This window comes from Molothrus ater, chromosome 24 (genome assembly GCF_012460135.2).
Source record: "Molothrus ater isolate BHLD 08-10-18 breed brown headed cowbird chromosome 24, BPBGC_Mater_1.1, whole genome shotgun sequence".
In the NCBI taxonomy this organism is placed as follows: domain Eukaryota; kingdom Metazoa; phylum Chordata; class Aves; order Passeriformes; family Icteridae; genus Molothrus; species Molothrus ater.
In genome coordinates, this window is record NC_050501.2 from 151,568 (window position 1) to 168,889 (window position 17,322).

The 17,322-nt window shown below is 54.1% G+C and overlaps 3 protein-coding genes across 6 annotated transcripts in view; 2 read left to right on the forward strand and 1 right to left on the reverse strand.

Moving 5' to 3' along the window:
• GMEB1 (glucocorticoid modulatory element binding protein 1) lies at window positions 1-11,521 on the reverse strand. 2 transcript variants are annotated; one of them, XM_036397263.2, is made up of 10 exons: window positions 11,221-11,521; window positions 9,667-9,827; window positions 8,657-8,739; window positions 7,596-7,720; window positions 6,699-6,802; window positions 6,133-6,287; window positions 4,883-5,011; window positions 4,053-4,190; window positions 2,865-2,987; window positions 1-1,808 (listed from the first exon to the last, which is right to left on the reverse strand). In XM_036397263.2, exons 2-10 carry the CDS (start codon window positions 9,792-9,794, stop codon window positions 1,102-1,104), a joined length of 1,692 nt encoding a protein of 563 aa, XP_036253156.1. In that variant the 5' UTR covers window positions 9,795-9,827; window positions 11,221-11,521; the 3' UTR covers window positions 1-1,101. The 2 variants fall into 2 exon arrangements, with proteins under 2 accessions (XP_036253156.1, XP_036253157.1); XM_036397264.1 differs by lacking the exon at window positions 11,221-11,521 and adding an exon at window positions 10,599-10,780.
• TAF12 (TATA-box binding protein associated factor 12) overlaps window positions 11,501-17,322 on the forward strand; it is a 17,483-nt gene continuing 11,661 nt past the window's right edge. The window contains exon 1 of one of the 2 annotated variants that reach the window (XM_036397266.2): window positions 11,501-11,875. In XM_036397266.2, coding sequence (XP_036253159.1) covers window positions 11,657-11,875 — 219 coding nt within the window. In that variant the 5' untranslated portion in view covers window positions 11,501-11,656. The remainder of the gene's footprint in view (window positions 11,876-17,322) is intronic. The other variant, XM_036397265.2, reaches the window with a different exon arrangement.
• The window catches only part of LOC118695619 (discoidin, CUB and LCCL domain-containing protein 1-like), a 7,631-nt gene continuing 4,332 nt past the window's right edge, over window positions 14,024-17,322 (forward strand). Inside the window, exons 1-2 of one of the 2 annotated variants that reach the window (XM_036397261.2) lie at window positions 14,024-14,765; window positions 16,954-17,091. In XM_036397261.2, the coding sequence (XP_036253154.1) occupies window positions 14,024-14,765; window positions 16,954-17,091 (880 nt within the window). Of the gene's footprint in view, window positions 14,766-14,807; window positions 17,092-17,322 lie in introns of those variants that run through there. The other variant, XM_036397262.2, reaches the window with a different exon arrangement.

The following is a 17,322-nucleotide window of genomic DNA, read 5'->3' on the forward strand; positions in this document are numbered from 1 at the left end:
TGGGAAAACAGCGGCGTGCACCGTATTTCAGCAATGTGCCAGTTCTAACCCTGCCAAGAGATTACAGGAAGAAAGAAGAAAAAGTAATACAAAAATAAAACCACCAAACAAGAAGCGACAAGCATGGAGCAGCCTCAGCACACAGTGTAAACAGAAGCTGTCCTGATCCGAAATCTGTCTCTCCCAGAAAGCAACAGCACAACATGCTTTGTACACCCTGAAAGGTCCCTGGGGTGCTGAGCAGCCAAGGGGGAGGACTGGGTTTGAGCTTGAGTTGATATTTTTTGCCTTATACAAAAGGCTGATGTGATCTCGGAATATTCAAGTGGCGTTTGCAGCACCGAGCCTTGCCAGGCAGGGAAAGGGATGGGGGAAAAGTGCCATGGGAAGAGGAGGGATTGGGATACAGGGACCCTGAGAGAAGGTCCCAGGGCTTTGCAGCTGGGAAATCTGGACAAGGGAAGGGAGAGAGCAAACAAATACAAAAAAATAGAGATTTAAAAACAATTTGTGTGGAGGAGGAGAACATGGACAGAAAATTCATTGTACTGTCGGCCTCCTCAAAGCAAGAAAAATAATAAAAAATCCCATTTAAGGTGACAGTGAAGGGTCCGACGGAATTCCCTTTTCCTGGGGAAAATAAAAATACAAATGAGGTACCTGTTCCACCCCAAATCCGTCACCCCTTCTCACAGCCACGTCCATACTCAAGTGTTATTGTCTCTCAAATAAAGTCTCCAGGCCAGGGCAGCCCTGGAGCAGAAGCACTGAGGCATGGCTAGTTCCTCCTGGTTGGGTTGTCCAGCAGAGATCCAGTCTCTCCTTGACCCTGCCATGGGTGGTATTGTTCAGTGCTCCACAGAGACGGAGCCTTATCCATGTCTCATGTGTTTCTCCAGCTTTGTTTAAAACAAAAAAACCCAAACGTTTTACATACATATACATATATATATATATATAAATATATATATATATATATATATATAGTACAATGAAAATATCCATGGTAACAACTGGGGTGGCTGGAAAAGATGCTTAACAAAAAAGCCTGAAATAAAACTAATTCCCAACTCTTCCCCTAACTGATGCTTGCCTTCCCCACTAGTCTTCCAAGACCACAATCTCCACATTATGGACCTGGTGCTGATGGTCTTCCACATCTCCCACCACTTTCTCCTCAGTCCTCAGCTCTGTCTCCAGGATCACAGCTTTGCCCTCTGATTCGTCTGTGTCCGCCTCAGGATCCGGCGCCGGGTCGATCTCTATGATGGTCTGCCCATCGTCCGAGGTGCCTTCCACAGCTTGGATGGTGGAAGTGATGCCAGACTCCATGGCCACTAGTTCCACAGGGTTGACCATGGTCGCCACATTGGCCAGGGCCCCGGTGTCCTGCATGGCTGCTGAGCTCAGCAGTGCCAGGCTGGAGGATGGGTGCAGGGTGACGGTGTCCGAGGAGCTGGTCTTGGAGGATGAAACCACGGTGGCATATCGGAAGAGCTGGGAGCCAGACGGCAAGGTATGAACAGTCACTGGGCTGGAGCCTTGGCTGAGGGTTGCCACTGGGATGTTGCCCACAGAGAACTGTTGTCCAACGGGCGCGATGGCGATGGGGGAGATGACAGTGAACTGAGGCTGCTGGATGGGGGTGGAGGGGCTGAGAATGGTAGCGGAGGCTGGGCGCTGCAGACGGGGTCTCTTCGGAGGCTTGGGAGTGCTCATGGGCATCAGCACTACATTCTGGATGGTTTGAGACTTGGTCTTCTGGTCCCTGGCAAGTTTCTTCTGTTCTTCCAGCTGCCGCTCCAGGTCTGCATAGGGAATGGTTGAGCAACATGTCACGCCAGGGTAAGTAGGAGCTCCTGGGGCTCCAGAACCAATCATCATTCCCAGGTTTGTGACAGGAGGTCACCCAACCACCCAGTGAGCCTGATCTTGGCTTCTCCCTTGAGATCAAATGGCACTGAAGGAAAAGGCTAGGTTCTCCTGCCACCTACATAGACCTGGTCAACGTTCCAGCTGCCAGCGCCTGGGTAAGACACAGGTAACATTCCATACGTGTTGGCTACTCCTACTGACAAGGAGATGGACATTTCTGCTCCCCACAAGCTAAAACCCACCTGCAAGGGAGAGTGGATAAACCCCCCCAGGCAGTTGGAATTGCTTCCTGAGCTTGGCTGGGTCACCTCCCCAGGAGCCAAGCACCTGCACTGGGGACAGCCAGCAGGATGCCGGGTCAATGAAACATCCCCCTCAACACTTATTAGTGGGAACACTGGGAGCCAGAAGTAGCACAGTGACCTCATTTATCCAGGGCAGGGGACTAGGACATCTCAGATAACAACAGATCCTACAGTACATGGTGAGGAGGGAGACACATCCAATGAGCAGCTCTGGGGATCCCAGGTGGCTTCAGCTCAGAGAAAACTGAGCAGGATACCCAATAGCACTATAAGACAAGAAGATAGCCCTGATAGCCAAGACAAGCAGAAGCTCAGCACCACATACTCAGAGACGCTTATTAGCTTGGGTACAGCACAACACTGTCCACGGCTCAGGTGATCATGGCACAGCGCTGAGCTGGCAGGTCCTGTCCCTAATCCTGAGGGAATTGGACTGATGCCTGCAGCACCCCCACTGCAGCAAAGGGCACAGATTTTGAGTTGTCCAAAGTCCCAAGCAATTGCTCTCTGTGAGACAGGGGAGAGAGGAAATTTCATTCAAGCCCTAGGACAGAAAAGGATTGGGATGCACTTGTTTTGGGGCAGCCTGTTCTGAACACTAACCCTAATTAATTGAGGAAAAGGAAAGTCATGTCCATTCCCAAGAGTAGCAGCAGGATGTGAACTCTTGTTAGGCCCCTTTACCTGCCAGTGTGTAAAGAAACTGTTCCTCTCCTTGCTCTGTCTGGTTTTTCCTGTTGTCCAGGACCTTCTTGACTGTGTCCATTAGGCCAAATGTATGGGCGACGTTGTTCAGGACTGCAGCATCTCCAAGGAAGGGGCACAGGGATGTTAAGATTTGGGCACTCAAAAGATGCTCCTGTTACACCAAATATTTTCTACTACTTTTTAAAACTCTCTCTGTTCTTTCACAAAGGCTAGCTGAAAAAAAAGGAAACTCAACTCCCTCATCCTTCTGACATCCTAGGATTAAATCATCCTATTCACATGATAAAGCAAATTTGACAGAGCTGTGTCACTCAAGCAGCTCCTAATTGCTGCAAATGAAAGTGTAATTTGCAATCACAGAGATACAAACGAGCTCTCCACCTACAAACCATCACCCCCATGCTCCTGACAGAGTCATTAACATGCCAAGCTCCACAGAAAGCTGTGCAAAATGTCTGTTATAATCCACTGACTTCAATTACTCATAGTTCCCGAAACCTGACACCTATCAGACACAAAGATGCACCAGCCCAAAGTTAAATTAGAAAATTAAAAAAAAAATATATCCTGGGTAAAATGAAGTTTGTGGCTACATGTATGTTCTCCCAGGAAGAGCATCAACAAGAGGTGTTCACAGGGGCATGTGCCAAATCAGATTAGGGAGCCTGTTACAAGTTAAAAATAACCCTAAAAAGGGGAGGGGAATTTATTTTTAACCCAGATAATTTCCCTCATTTGGTTCAGCCCCCAAAACAGGTTTTCTGGCACCAGTAAAAGCAGAGAAGAAGTGAGGGGGCAGGACCTGTTTAGGCCTGCAGTGTCACAGAGAAGTGTTTGAGTAACTCCAGTCCAAGTGACTCTGGGAAAGCTTCCATCAGGGCTGGGAGCTGTGAACAGTCATCTGATGGTCCGAGCAAGCTACCAGGGTCACTTTGCTCAGGGAACAGGAGGGAATGGTGTATCCTTGTGCTTTGAAGCAATGGCACTTCACAGCTGGGCAGGCTGAGAACACAGACTATGCTCCCACAACTCAGCTAATGAGTGGGAACTCACTCCGCATCCTGACTCACCAGCTTCACATGGTGGAATGGACCCTTAGCACCGTTTTTGGTTTTTTTTTTTTGCTTGCAACTGCCCTTTTGAGGCTTTTTCCTCACAACCTACCTGTCATCTGGAAGGGAGACTGACCCAACCGCTGCTGCACACCTCTTAGGACTTCTTCTATTTCCTTTTGGATGTTGCACACCACCTCCTCCATCAGCCCCACATCAGCTATTCCTTTCCAGAACATCAGTGTGTCCTCTGGCACAAAAGAGGAGGAAAAGTCAACATATACAAGCATTTGGCATTTTTCCCACAGGGTCACCTTAAACCTCTAAGGCAAATGTATCTTTTCAAGGTGACTACCTTTGCAAGGTAGCTTGGCTACTGGGGTGGACAGGACATGTGAAAAAAATAACCAACCCCAAACCAAGTAAAATAGACTCAGGCAGCAAATCAGGAATAGGTTTTTAAGCAAGTCCATGACTTCCAAGGCAACATTTCACATTTTTGCAAGATGCAAAGCTTAAAATCATCATATGAGGAAATTCTAGCTAAGCTTCCATACTGATACAAGAGGGTGGAAGGCCAGAGAGACACAGAACAGAGTTGACAGAGAACAAACATTACTCTGCTCTTTGTTGGTTCCTGCCTGGCTCCAGGCTGGCAGATGTTTCACATCCTTTGAATAAAACAGAAAAGCCCATCACTGCAACCAGTAACATCTGATCTGAGGGATTATCCATCAGCCATGAGGCCAGGGCCAAAGTCCTGCAGTGGTGAGGAGCTCCACTGGCAGAAAGCCTGAATGCCTGGGTAATCCTGAAGATCCAAGAGGCTGAGGGACAGCTTTGTCATTGCCCAAACTTTACTTATTTGCAAGATTTAGGTTTCCAAAAATGTAACAGGGGAGGAGAGGGGAAGAAAACACTGAACAAGCAGCCTAAGCTTACCTGAAATCTCATCCGTGTCCTTTTTCATGCCTTCCTCAGTGGCCATGGTGACAGCAGCTGTCAGAGCCGAGTTCCACTCTATCCCCTCCTCCATACTCTCCTCCGACAGCGCAATCTGGGTGATGCTCCCTGACAGAAAGCCCCCATCAACACCCTCTGACAGCCTGAATCCCTGCTTTGCTTCCCAACCCCCTCAGCCCTCCTCAGGCTCTCTTTCACTCTTTGGATAAGGTTTGTGCTTGGCTTCTTTCAACCAAACCAGTTAAAAGTAAGTATTGCTGCTTCTCATTGGAACTGTGACTGTGAAAAGTTCTGGAGCTTCTGGAGGGAAAATCATGTGCCTTGCACAGTGGAGTCCTGGCTCAAGGGAGCAGAAAGAGATCAGAGTAAAGAAGGGAACAAATAAGGCTCAGCCCAGCCACCCTTCTCCCCTTGCATCATCCACAGGAAACTCTGCACCCCTAATCCCTCATGAAATGGAGCTGGCATCCCAGCTGGTTTATTAAAGGGAAATGGATCTCACCCAATTCTAAATTTCTGGATCAAATTTGGGACTTACCAATGTGCAGCCACTGTAAATTGGCTATGGTGCTTTCCAAGAGATTCTCCTTAGCCTATGGACAACTCTGCCATGTCACCCACCCAGGGGCAGAGAAATGTAACCCACCCAGCTTAACAGTGGGGTACAGTTGGGAATAGTCTTCTCCCTTAACCACAGCAAAGAGATCAATATCTGATCTGGAGCACAGGATCACTCAGAACTTACAGCTGGAATGACACTCAAATCATGTCCAACCACCACATCCTGTTCATGGATGTTCTGTAGGAGGACAGCATTTCTAAATTCACTCCTGAGACCAATTCATGCCTTTATAACAGACTCACAAATGGGAAATATATCGGAAAATGCTGTGCAAGCTCTCACAAGTGTTTGCTCCCATGATGATCCCAGAACAAAGATCCCTGCAAAGCTCTCAATCCTTCTCCTGGCTATGAAGGCTGCCTCTCTGGAAAGCAGCTTCTTGATGCCAGCTGTTTTCCAACCTTCCCCATCCCGCCGAACAGAGTCCCCTGACAGATGCTGCCAAGACTTCTCCAAACAGACACAAGAAGCATTTTCCCTTCCAGAAACCAGAGCAATCTCCTGGTGAGACTGCCCTGATGTGCTCGGGAAGAAGGTGTAAAATGCGTATAGGAGGGAGAGGAGCATCAGAGGGAAGTTCCCATGGCATTGGTAACTGGTTTCCTACCATCAGCTGAGGTTGGAGTCTGCACCACGCTCTGCTGCCCCGGTACTGGTGCTCTGGCACTGCTGATCAGGAGATCAAACTTGGTGCTTCGACAGGTGTTGGTGCAAACTTTGTCGTGTTGGTAGAAGTCAATCTGCCCTGAATCCATCATCTTCCTGTGCAGGGAGTGGGGATAGAATCAGGCTCAGTTCAAATCTCAGCCTAGAGACAAAAGGGAGTATTCCACCTGGGAATGCTATGGTCATAGGAAGGAAAGAGAAAGGGAGATCCCCAGGCCACTCTGCACCCAAAAAATCTCCTGCAAGGCTTTCAAATGGCAAACACAAGAGACTCCCAGCTTCACACACACTGTTTCAGTCCTGTTCCACCCCAGGTTCCCCAGGCAATGCCACTTCTGTCCAGGGTGAGGGATCCTGACCCTCACATCATGGAGCCAGGATCTCTGTAGGCTGCAGGTACTCTGGGCCTCCAAGAGGCCTCCTGGGGACTGCAAGGCAGACAAAATGCCTGCTGGGGGTCCTGCAGCTGCAGGGGTGGAGCTCTGAAGCTGGACAGGGGTCAAATACCTTAGCATGATTCCTCCAAGGCGAATGGCTCTCTTCCAGTCCTTCAGGGTAGACTTCCCAGCCAGGTGAACAAAGTGCTTCGGGCTAATCAGTTGGTCATTGAACTGGCAACAAGACAAGCAAAGGCTCAGCAAACAGGGAGGATTGGGACATCCAATACAGCTCATCTGAGCCCCTACTTCCACCCAGAGAGAGGAGCTGCTTCTCAGATCCCTCCCAGCTTTGATCGCCTGGGCACAGCAATGCTCACAGCTCCAGGAAGCATGTCTGTAGGGATGACCTGCCAACCATAGGCATTCACAGCCCTAACCAAAAACAGCCCTGAAGGGTTTATATGAACCAAATAATCTCCTATGAACATGTAGGGTCATTTTGGAGATCATTACAGGAGGTTTCTGTTACATCCAATGGCCCAGCAGCATCCAGCTGACACAGGTCTTCCCTTGAGCATCCGTTCTGCCCTGCTCCAGTGACTTGAGTAGCTCCTGCTGAGGGGCAGGAGCACAAAGGGCTTGGCTGTCAAACTGCCATGCTCTCAAGTGGGAAAAGGTAACATCAAGATTTCCCTTCTCAATGCAACCTGCTAGCCAAGGAAGTGACAGAGGTGGAATACCAGGACACCAAGGAAAAGGGAGGAGGCAAAGCTCTGCCAGATCTCAACACATATCTCCTGCCTGCCTTCAATCCTTCCTCAAGGGCAAATGCCACTGAAATATGAAGAGGGTGATATCCTTCCCTCTTTAATCCACTCTTTCCATGCTTCTCCCCATGAAAAAACAACTTTGGCACCAACAATCCAAGGACTCAGGATGAAACACAAAAACTAAGGAATTCCTGTGGAGGCCAACCAGCACACATGAAGAGCAGAAAGGAATCCACTGTGAGTTTCTCCTTTACCTTCACACACTTGACATTGATTCCTGGGCAGACAAATTTCTTCCAAAGGAGGATGGCTTTGCTCTCCCCACAGGTGATGGGATAGGCAATCTCGATTTCCTCACTCGTTTCAAGGGTGCTGGGGTCTGAGGGAGGAATGGCTCAAAATGAAACTTTCCACCCAAGAGGCTCCAATCCCACAAGGCGGGAGCTGAAAGCTCAGAGGTTATGAGACCTGCACTTGGGAAACCAAAAAAAAGGGCAGATCCCAGTTCAGGATCAGTCCTCTCCATCTTCTCAGAGTTAGTTCAGATTAACTCTAACAGCAACTGGCATCTGCTTTTTGGTATAATATTTGGCTCCAAATGAAGCTCATCTATAAGGAAACATGAAATCAGAAATCCAACGCATCTGTAAGGGGGGAGGTGTCAATGAGAACAATCTTAGTAGCAACAAAATGGTTTAAAATTTGAAGCACAGATATCTCTCAGATTCTTGCAGCTCTGGTATCTCTTTAGCAACGATATCAGATATTTACTGATAATATATTCTCTTCATGTGCTAATCCTGCCAAAAGACCCAAACTGACACAGAAAGCAGAACTCTAGTCAAGATCTACTGACAGCATCCGTTGACAGGAGCCTTTTCCCACACACTGCTCAGGATGGGAGAGAGCAGTTGGAGCCAACCTGCTCAGTTCTTATGAGCATCCAATCCAAACCATTGGACGGCTGGTTCAGCAAAGACCCCACAACCAGAGCCTGATGCTTCAGTCACCACATCCTCATCACTATCATTCCTGCTGCCAGTGTCTGGACACTAGGACTAGGGTGACATCCCGGCTCCCCTGGACCCCATGGGAGCCCTTACCATTCATTGAAGGAGAGCCAGGATCTCACTACCAGGACTTTGAGACCAAGCAGTAACAGCAGACTCTTATTCCAGAGTAAGGCCAGCCCCTTTACCCACATCCATGCCTGGGAAGTAGCATCTGCAGGGGCAGAGCCAGAAAGAAGCCCAGCAAAGTGGAGGAAACCAGCCCTGCACAGGAGGGGATTCATCCACACCAAGTGGGAACTCACCAATCCCTTCTTCCAGCTTGTGGATGGTGTGGGTTTCCACGGCCACCACAGCGGCACTGGCCTCGGAGCCCTCTTGGTAAATCCTGTGGTGAAAGAACCCATCCATAAACAAACTATATAAATCATGGGAAATTAGGATTCGCAGCACAGGGTTAAAAAAAATCAGTAAATTTCTTTTTGCCTGTCCTCAAGGGACATTAATTTTGTCTGATACAGTTGCAATCACCTGGAATTTTTTGGTGAACGCCAATACAACAAAACAATAATAATCCCAAGGGCTGATAGATGCAGAGGCATTCCCAGTACTGTCATCCCACCCTCCACTCTGCCAGCACCACTGAGGCAGCTCTTCAGGCTTCCCTGTGCCTTTTCCTCTGCCCTTGGTCACCCTCGACAACAGGAAGCAGAGCCCAGTGTCCTAGGATTTCTCTTCCAGCCCTATGTGACACTGCAACACAGATGACCACAAAGGGAAGCTACTGTCAGGCCCACAACCATCCTGCCCCTGCAAATATTATCAAATTAGAGCCAGTTTTTTTTCCATCCTGATTGATCCAGGGTGAAGATGAAGCCACTCTCTGCAGCAGCTGCCAGGGAGCTACAAAATTCCCTCCACATCCCAGCCCCACTTTATTTTAGAAGAGGATTATTTTAGGAGAGAGCTGGCACAGTGGCACATGAAGGTCTGAACACACAGACCACCACATCCAGCAGCTGCAGTGTGGCAAAAACCAACCCGGGGATTGGAGAAGGAAGAGAGAGACTGGGACAGCACTGCTTCCACAATCTGGGAGCACTGCACCAACACAGCCTTGCAGGACAATTTCAGCCCTCGGAGGCCCCATGACAACCATACACACAAAAGATTTAATCTGTTGTATTTTCTCTCTCCCCTTCATGGCACAAAACTGACATGGATCTGGAAAACACAGTCACACTCTGTACCCACACCATGAAAACACACAGGGCTCCCCCCCATCCCACCTTCCAGGTAGTACCATCCTACTCACCCTTGCTGCACCGGCTGGAGCTGCAAGATCACTTGGGTTTTGGTATCCTCCGGGCTCTCCCCTTCATTCCCGTCACTTGGTACAACCACCACATCACCCACAGGGACGCTCACCTCGGCATTCGCCATCTCTCACATGAACGTGGCAAGGTTTTCTCCTCCCTGTGGATCACAAGAGTTGGGAACAGATCCCAGAGGCAGATCCCCCCAGTGTCATCCCACTCATAACTCCCAAGCCAGCAGCTCTCTCCAGCTCTGAACCCCCAACCTGGCACCAAGGAACAGACCCACATTGGTGGGTTTTGGCAAGAGTGTGTTTTCAACACAGAGCTTCTCCCACTGGCCCTGGACATCAGTGCCTCCAGCCACCCCTGGAATGCTCTGGTCCACCCTGGCATGCTCTGCTCCCTCACCAGGAACATGCCTGTGGATGATCCTTCCCAGGAGAAGCTGGTGTCAAGGTGTGGTGTTAACACAGGAGGACCTGACAGGGGGTCCCGGAGAAGCTGCATTCCCAGGGGATGTGCCTATGGTTGTGCACAAGGCACAGAGGTGGTTTGGTTACAGTGTGCGGCTGGACGTCGTCCCTGCAAGCCTGAGGTCTACAAGCTGCTGGGAAAGCCAGTCTCAGAATCGTGGAATGTTTCAGGTAAGAAGGAACTTGAAAGCTCATCTCGTCCCACCTCTGGCCACGGACAGGGACACCTTTCACTCGACCAGGTTGGTCCAAGTCCCATCCAGCCTGGCCTTGGACACTTCCAGGGATCCAGGGGCAGCCAGCTTTTCTGGGCAACCTATGCCAGGGCCTCACCACTCTCATAGGGAACAATTTTTTCTCAATATCCCATGTAAATCTCAGAGATTTCAGGTCAGGATCTCCTGGCGAGTGACAGGGGTTTCGGTATCCCCTGGTTGGGATACACCAGGACAAACCTGGGGAGCCGCCGACACAGGGGCCACGCATCCACCCGGCTCCAGGCGTGGGACTCCCGCGGTTTCCCGCACCTCATCCCGCTCCGGGGGACAGACAGAGCCACCCGGGACCCCTCGAGAGACGGCAGAGCTTCGCCAGGATATCTGGCGCGGGGGGGTCAATAGGACACGGACAAATCGCGGCGGCGATCACGCCGAGGCCTTAAAGGAGAAGGGGGGGAGCTACACAAGAGAACCCCCTGGCCCCCGCGGGGTCTCCGGGCTGCGGCTCGGAGGTCGCAGCCTCCCCCGCGCCGGGGTCGAGAGGTCACGTGACACAGGACCCACGGGACCACCCCGCGGCGCGCACGGCGGCGAAGGGGCGTGGCCAGCCCGGGGGAGGGGGCGTGGCCTCGGCCCCCCTCCCCACGGCGCTGGCTAGCCCCCGCTGCCCTCCCCCCCCCCCACCCCCCCCCACCCCGAGCGGCGCGCGCGCGACGCCCGCCCTCGCGGCAGCGGCGGCGGCACGTACGGCGGCGACCCCTCCCTCCCTTCTCGGCGGGGCCAGGCCCCCTCCCGCCCCGCCCCTTCGCGCCGCATGGCCCCTCCCGGCCCCCGTAGCGCGGCGCTAGCTGGGCCTTACCGTCGGCGAGCGGCCGAAACCGGGGGCTGTGGGACGGGGGAACGGGGGGATGGGGAGGGGGGAGGCGGGACGGGCAGCAGCAACGCATGCGCAGTGCCCGCCGCGGCCTCGGCCGCCAGCACTTCCGGCCGCCGCCTGCCTTAAAGGGGCCGACCGGTGAAGCACGCGGCGTTTTGCTGCTCCCTGGTGGCCGCCGGCAGTATCGCCTTCGCGGCTTCACCCGCCAGCCCAAGCCAGGAGTTGCCGGTGGGGCTGTCACGGCGAAGTTCGCTCCCCCCTGGGGTCACAGCAACGAGTCGTGGAACGCACTACCGGGCATCTCCCGCCCCGCCCCAAGCCAGCCCCGGCGGGACCACCGGGACCTCCCACGGCCGGCCTGCCGAATCTCCCACTGCCCCTGCCGTGCGTGCCCGTCGACTGACAACGAGTCCGACCAATGGTGACGCGGGGTCGGGCGGCGACAGCCAATGGGCGTGGCAGGGCGGAGAAGGGCGTGGCCGGGGCGACGGCGCTGCGGAGCCCTGGCGGGGCCAGGGTGGCGGCGGACGGACGAGGATGCTGGCGGGCGGCGGGGCGGCCTCGGGGGCGCTGGTGCTGGTCCGCCACTGCCTCCTGCTCGGCTCTCTGGGGCTGCGCTCGGCCGGCGCACAGGATGGTGAGTGCTGATTGCGGAGCACCGGCAGCGGGACATCCCACACCGGGACGCGGCACCGGGAGCCCCACTCCCACCGGTACCGTCGGAGTTTCTGCTTCGCTCGCCGGGATGGGACCGGAACTTGGTGCGGTATGGGGACTGGGAAAGGGGACCGGACGGGCTCGCCTCTGCCCCGGGACGGGCTCTTCGCTGTGTCTGGACCGGGATCGAATCAGGATGGGCTCACGGGAACAGTTCCCCGCTGTGACCAGAGCAGACCACACCGGCACAGGGTCGTCGTGGTGCGCCTGCCCCCGGTTCTTTTCCTGAACGGGTTCTCTGCCATCCCTCTGTCCCGGTACCGACCCGGGGACAGGGTCCCTGCCATCCCTTTGCTCCGGTACCGAACCCAAACGGGATCCTCGCCATCCCTCTGTCCCGGTACCGGACTGGACGGGGTCCCCGCCCTCCGTCTGTCCTGGTACTGGTCCGGGACGGGGTCCCCAGTATCCCTCTGCTCCGGTACCGGACGGGACGAGCTCTGTCCCTGCTCCCACCACCCCCGCATCACGCCGGTCCTGCACCAGCCCATTTTCCCCGCAGCCCCCCCAGCTCTCTCTGTCCCTGTCCCCGGTCCCGAGAGTCCCGCGTTCGGCTCCATCCCGCCTGCAGGGCTTTCCCGAGGAACCCCTAATCCACGGGTTAAGAGGATCGCTGGGGTTTACGTGCAGAGCCGGGCAGTGGCCTCCATCCCGGGAATGCCGCTCCCGGGAGAATTTGTAGCCGCGGGGTCCAGGACGACCCCGAAGAAATGTTCACCCAAACGTGATCCCAAAGTTCATGTTTCCCGGTGTCACTCGTCCCCAACTCATCCAAGAGCGAGGAAACAACAATGGGTCATCCAAAGCATTATCCCCGAGGGGAAACTGAGGCACGGGAACAGGCTGGGATCACTGGAGGCAGAATCCCAGTACGTTCCCACTCAGAAAGTGTGGTTTGGGGCACATCATGCAACGGGTTTCCACCGGATCCCCAACCCACTGGTGGACACGGGGGAGCTTTCCCGGGGCCAGCAGCATGACCTCAGAGGCAGGAATGTGCCGGGCTTTTGTCGGAGCATCGCCCTGTTGTGTCTTTCTTGCATCCTGTGAGAAAACAAACAAATCCCTGGCAGGAATGATCCCAGCGGGGCCCCGCTGAGTTCACCCTCGCCCACCGGAAATCCAGTTTTCACATTTTTTGGGAGGGGAGTAAAGTTTCTCTGGCTGGGGGCAAGTCCCCTGTGGCTCTGTCTTGGCTATTCCTGGCCCCTCGGTATCATCTTTGGAGCCAAATTCCCAGGAGTGCTGCATCTCTCAGTTTATCTCTGGCATTCCCTCTCGACACGCGCTGGTCACACTCAGGATGTTTTCAACAAAGATTTCCTTTCCTTGGATGGGTTTTTTTCCGGAATGGGTCCCCACAGCTCCTCTGCACTATCAGTATGGATATAGAGCTGGGGGGATCCATCCAAGACCCCCCAGTTGGGCTCACATGTCCAGCTGTCCTGGCCATAGAGGGTTTTCCATGCAGATCCCAGTGGCTTCAACTTTCTGTGCTAGAAACTCCCCCCAAATACCCCAAATTTGTCTCCCCCAGCAGAGCATCCCTTCTGGGAGCTATTGTACTGGCAGCCCTGGGGTCCCCGCGGTCCCCCCAGCCCCCATTCTTGGAGGGCCTGATCCTTCCCAGCTCTGTTCTGTCAGTGGACAGTGCCCAGAAAGGCGAAAAATTGGTGATTTCTCCCAGTCCCACAGAATAAACCTCCCCCAGTTTAGATGCAAGCCCTTCCCAAAGGCTGGGGAGGAGGGCACTCTGTGCTGGGGCTGGCATCTTTCACTGCCAGCCCCCTGGTTTTTATTCCTGTAGGATTTTCCCTTGCTGGCGCTTTGTGTTGTCTCCCAGCAACAGCAAGGGGAGCCGAGGCTGGGCAATTCTATGCCCACCATCCCTTTTCTTTCTGGCTGTGCCAGGATTATGCTTGGCAGGAGCAACAGCTTTTGGGGGATGTGAGGAGGAGGTGTTGAGCACTGGACCCCTACAAACGCCTGGCCCACACAGTGGGGCTAAGTGGTGCTTTCCCCCTTTCCCTGCACCCCAATTCTGCCCAGAAATTATGGCCAGGTCTCAATGCCTGATGCTTTCAGCTTATTTCAAGGATATTCCCTCATGCCCAGAGGCAGTGAGCCCAGAGGAAAGCCCCTTTCGTGGTGGGTCTGGCATCACCCTGAGAAGGATGCAATGGGGATGCAGCTGCCCAAGGTTATCCTCAAGGTCAAGGCTGCAGCCAGGGGTTCCTGGGGCTGCTCAGTGCTGTACAGCCCGATGAAGTGGGGATATTCTCTCCTTGAATCCTTTTATATCCCCCCAAATTGGGGTTGTCCTGGGCTGGAGGACGTAGAGGAGCTGGAGGTAGAGGGTCATGCTTGGTGGCTGAGGGGGAAGCTATGGCAGCTTCATCCTTGGATCCCCCTGTGGACAGTTCCCAGTGCCAAGAGCATCCAGAAAAGCCACCAGAAAATAATGCTTTGGATGAGGAAAACATCTGAAGAGGCTGCAGGTGCCCAGGGGTTGTTCTGGGGGCCTCACCAAGGGGGGAAACTGAGGCAGGGAACAGCCTGTCTGAGCACTATCCCTGGTGCGTCTGCAGGAAATGGCTGTGGCCACACGCTGCTGACACCCCACAGTGGCACCCTGAGCTCCAAGAACTACCCAGGCACGTATCCCAACCACACCATGTGTTGCTGGCGGCTCCAAGCCCCCCCGGGCTCCTCCCTACTCCTGGCATTTGGGGATGTGGATCTGGAGCCCTCAGAGCACTGTGCCCACAGCTCCTTGCTGCTCGCTGACCCCCAGACCGGCACTGCCTACGGTAAGGGGGTCCTGGGGGAATGGAGACAAGGGTGATACAATGTTGTGGATAGGGAGAATATCAGGAAAATCTGGGGTTTTAGCTGATTTCATCATGAGGAGGGAGAATATCTAAGGAGGGGGGTAAACAAGTGGGGCAGTATCCAAGGAGGGCAATATCAGAGGACAAGGGGTATCTGGTATGTGACAAGTGGGTTATCCAAAGAAGAGAAATATCCAAGGAAGGGGATACCCAAATAGTGGGGGTGGGGATATCCAAAGATAAGGGTCAATATCCAAGGAGGAGGATATAGAAGGAGAGTAATATTTGCAAATGGGGACATCTGAGGAGGTGGGTACCCAAGGAGATGACTATTGCAAAGCTTGGGGGGAAACTGCCCAGCTGGGACCAGATGCAGCCACTGAATAATTAATTTGTCAGCCCAGCCACTGCCCAAACACTTCCAGGATTTTCCCAGACAGATTTAATGGTCTTGGAGGAATTTGGCAGCACTGGGAACATGACGAATGCTGAGGAAAACATCTTGGGCGTGGGGGGAAGCATCGAGTAGTGGGGTGGGATAGAGAAGCAGCGCTGGTGAGGGGCAGGGGCTGGACAGGAGATGCAATGGGAAATACAGGATCGAAAGGAGCTGGCTTGGATCCATGGGATGGGGAGTTTTCCCTGTTCTTCAGGGCTTTCACCCTTTCTGGGCTGGTCCCCAAAGGGGTTACAGCACGCAAGGTCCCTGGTCCCCATCCCCTCTGCTGTGGCCTCAGGGACATAATTGTCCCCAAAGCTAAGAGACATCCTGGCCCCATGCTGAGATACAGCAATGTGGGAAAGGTGGGGGGAACTCCCAGATGATGTTCCTGGGGGGCTGGGGGAGGTGGCCGGGCACCCACAGACCCTTTGGGTGCCACCAGAGCCATGCCAGCATGACACAGAGCTTGGGTTCCCCTCCCTCTCCCGTGGCTGACACTGGTCCTTGAGAAGTTCCAGATGTTTTCTGGGAAGCAGCTGGAGCAGGCAGAGGCTGTGGGCTCCTTCCCTGACTCAGAGCTGGTGTCTGGCCCCTGGCCTGATTCTGCTGGGATGTGGCAGGGTCTCCATGGGGGTGGCAGCCTCTGGGGCTCAGCTGAGGGGTCCCCAGCTCCCAGGGTATCACCGAGATCCTTACAGAGGTGGCACCAGTGACCCAGGGCAGCGCTGCCATCTGGCAACCAGTGGAAGGGAAATCTGCATGGGGCTCATCTGCATCTCATCTGCATATTGTGCAGACCTCAGTTGTATCACATATGTGAGATCTCTGCGCGCACATGTGTTCCACGTCCCCTGGGATCGACCTCCTGGTTCAATATGACCCAGGCAGGATGAGGGTGTGGGTCAGGGTGGAGAAACTGAGGCACAGGAGGAGGTGTCACCAGCAGCCCCAGGGGAACACAGGCACACAGTTCCCTGTCCCCAGGACAACGATGGCATTTGCTCAAAACACCTCTGTGTGTCCAGAGGCCCAAGTGATAGGCATGATACAGAGCAGAGCGATGTGAGGGACAGGGGGTGGTGGCAGTCCAGGGATTGGGGCCACATTCTGTCCCCAGCTGGAACCAGAGATGTCCCTAAGGAATCCGCCTGCCTGCTAAGCCAAAGTTTTAGTCAGGGAGATAGAATTGCAAATTAATGTGGATTAAATGGGGGGAGGGGGCAGTTTAGGAGGCAGCTTCAGCAGCACCTATGAAAGGGGGCATGTGGAGGAGACAAGGACACAGCTCCCATTTTGGGGTCCTGAGGGGTGATGCCATGTGTACCAGTCCCTGCAGTGAGGGATGTGGTGGCAGGTGCCCAATGAGGGCAATGGAGCCACCCTGGGGCTGGGACCAGCCTGGGCATGGGACCATCCTGTCATGATGTTGCCCTGGCCTGGGACCACCCTGGGTGTGGGACTATCCCAAAACATGAAACCATCTTCAAGATGGGACCAGCCTGGCATGGGTCCATGCTTCATGGGACCACCCTTCAGCACTCTGGTGGGGATAGGCCACTCTGGACGTGGAACAACTCTGGGACCACCCTGAGCACAGCCCAAATGCCTGAGCCCCCCTGGCCCTGGCGAGGGCCAGGCCAGAGGAGATGAAGTCCTTGGGTCAAAGTGTTGAAGTGTGTCTCCAGGGACACCAAATCCTCTCCTTGGTGCCATCCCTGCTGGCAGGGCCCTACTGCAGGAACTCCGTCCCTTCTGCCCCACTCCTGGTGACAAACTCCAGCACTGTGACCGTCCTGTTCAACAGCACCAGCCACCGCTCGGGACGAGGCCTCCTTGTGTCCTATGCCACCTCACAGCACCCAGGTATGGGGGCAGCAACCCCTGGGATGCAGAGACACCCCTGGGATGTGTCCTGGCCCATGCAGGGACGTGAAGGATGCTCCTTGCTGACCCCAGGATGAGCTTCCGTTGCCCTGAGCTCCCGAACTTCCGTGTTCTCCCTGGCTGGGGGCAAATGTGAGAGACCCGCAGGCCATATAGCCAGCTGGGACCCCTTTGAGAACCCTGAACCCCCAAGTCAGGTGGCACCCCAAT

Bases quoted from the DNA above. Each gene is read 5' to 3' on its own strand.
- GMEB1 (XM_036397263.2), bottom strand. From the start codon at position 9,794: ATGGCGAATGCCGAGGTGAGCGTCCCTGTGGGTGATGTGGTGGTTGTA. The intron at 8,740-9,666 runs GTGAGTAGGATG...CTTTCACCACAG, and splicing joins CTCCAGCCGGTGCAGCAAGG to GATTTACCAAGAGGGCTCCG. The intron at 6,803-7,595 runs GTAAAGGAGAAA...TCTTGTTGCCAG, and splicing joins TCAATGTCAAGTGTGTGAAG to TTCAATGACCAACTGATTAG.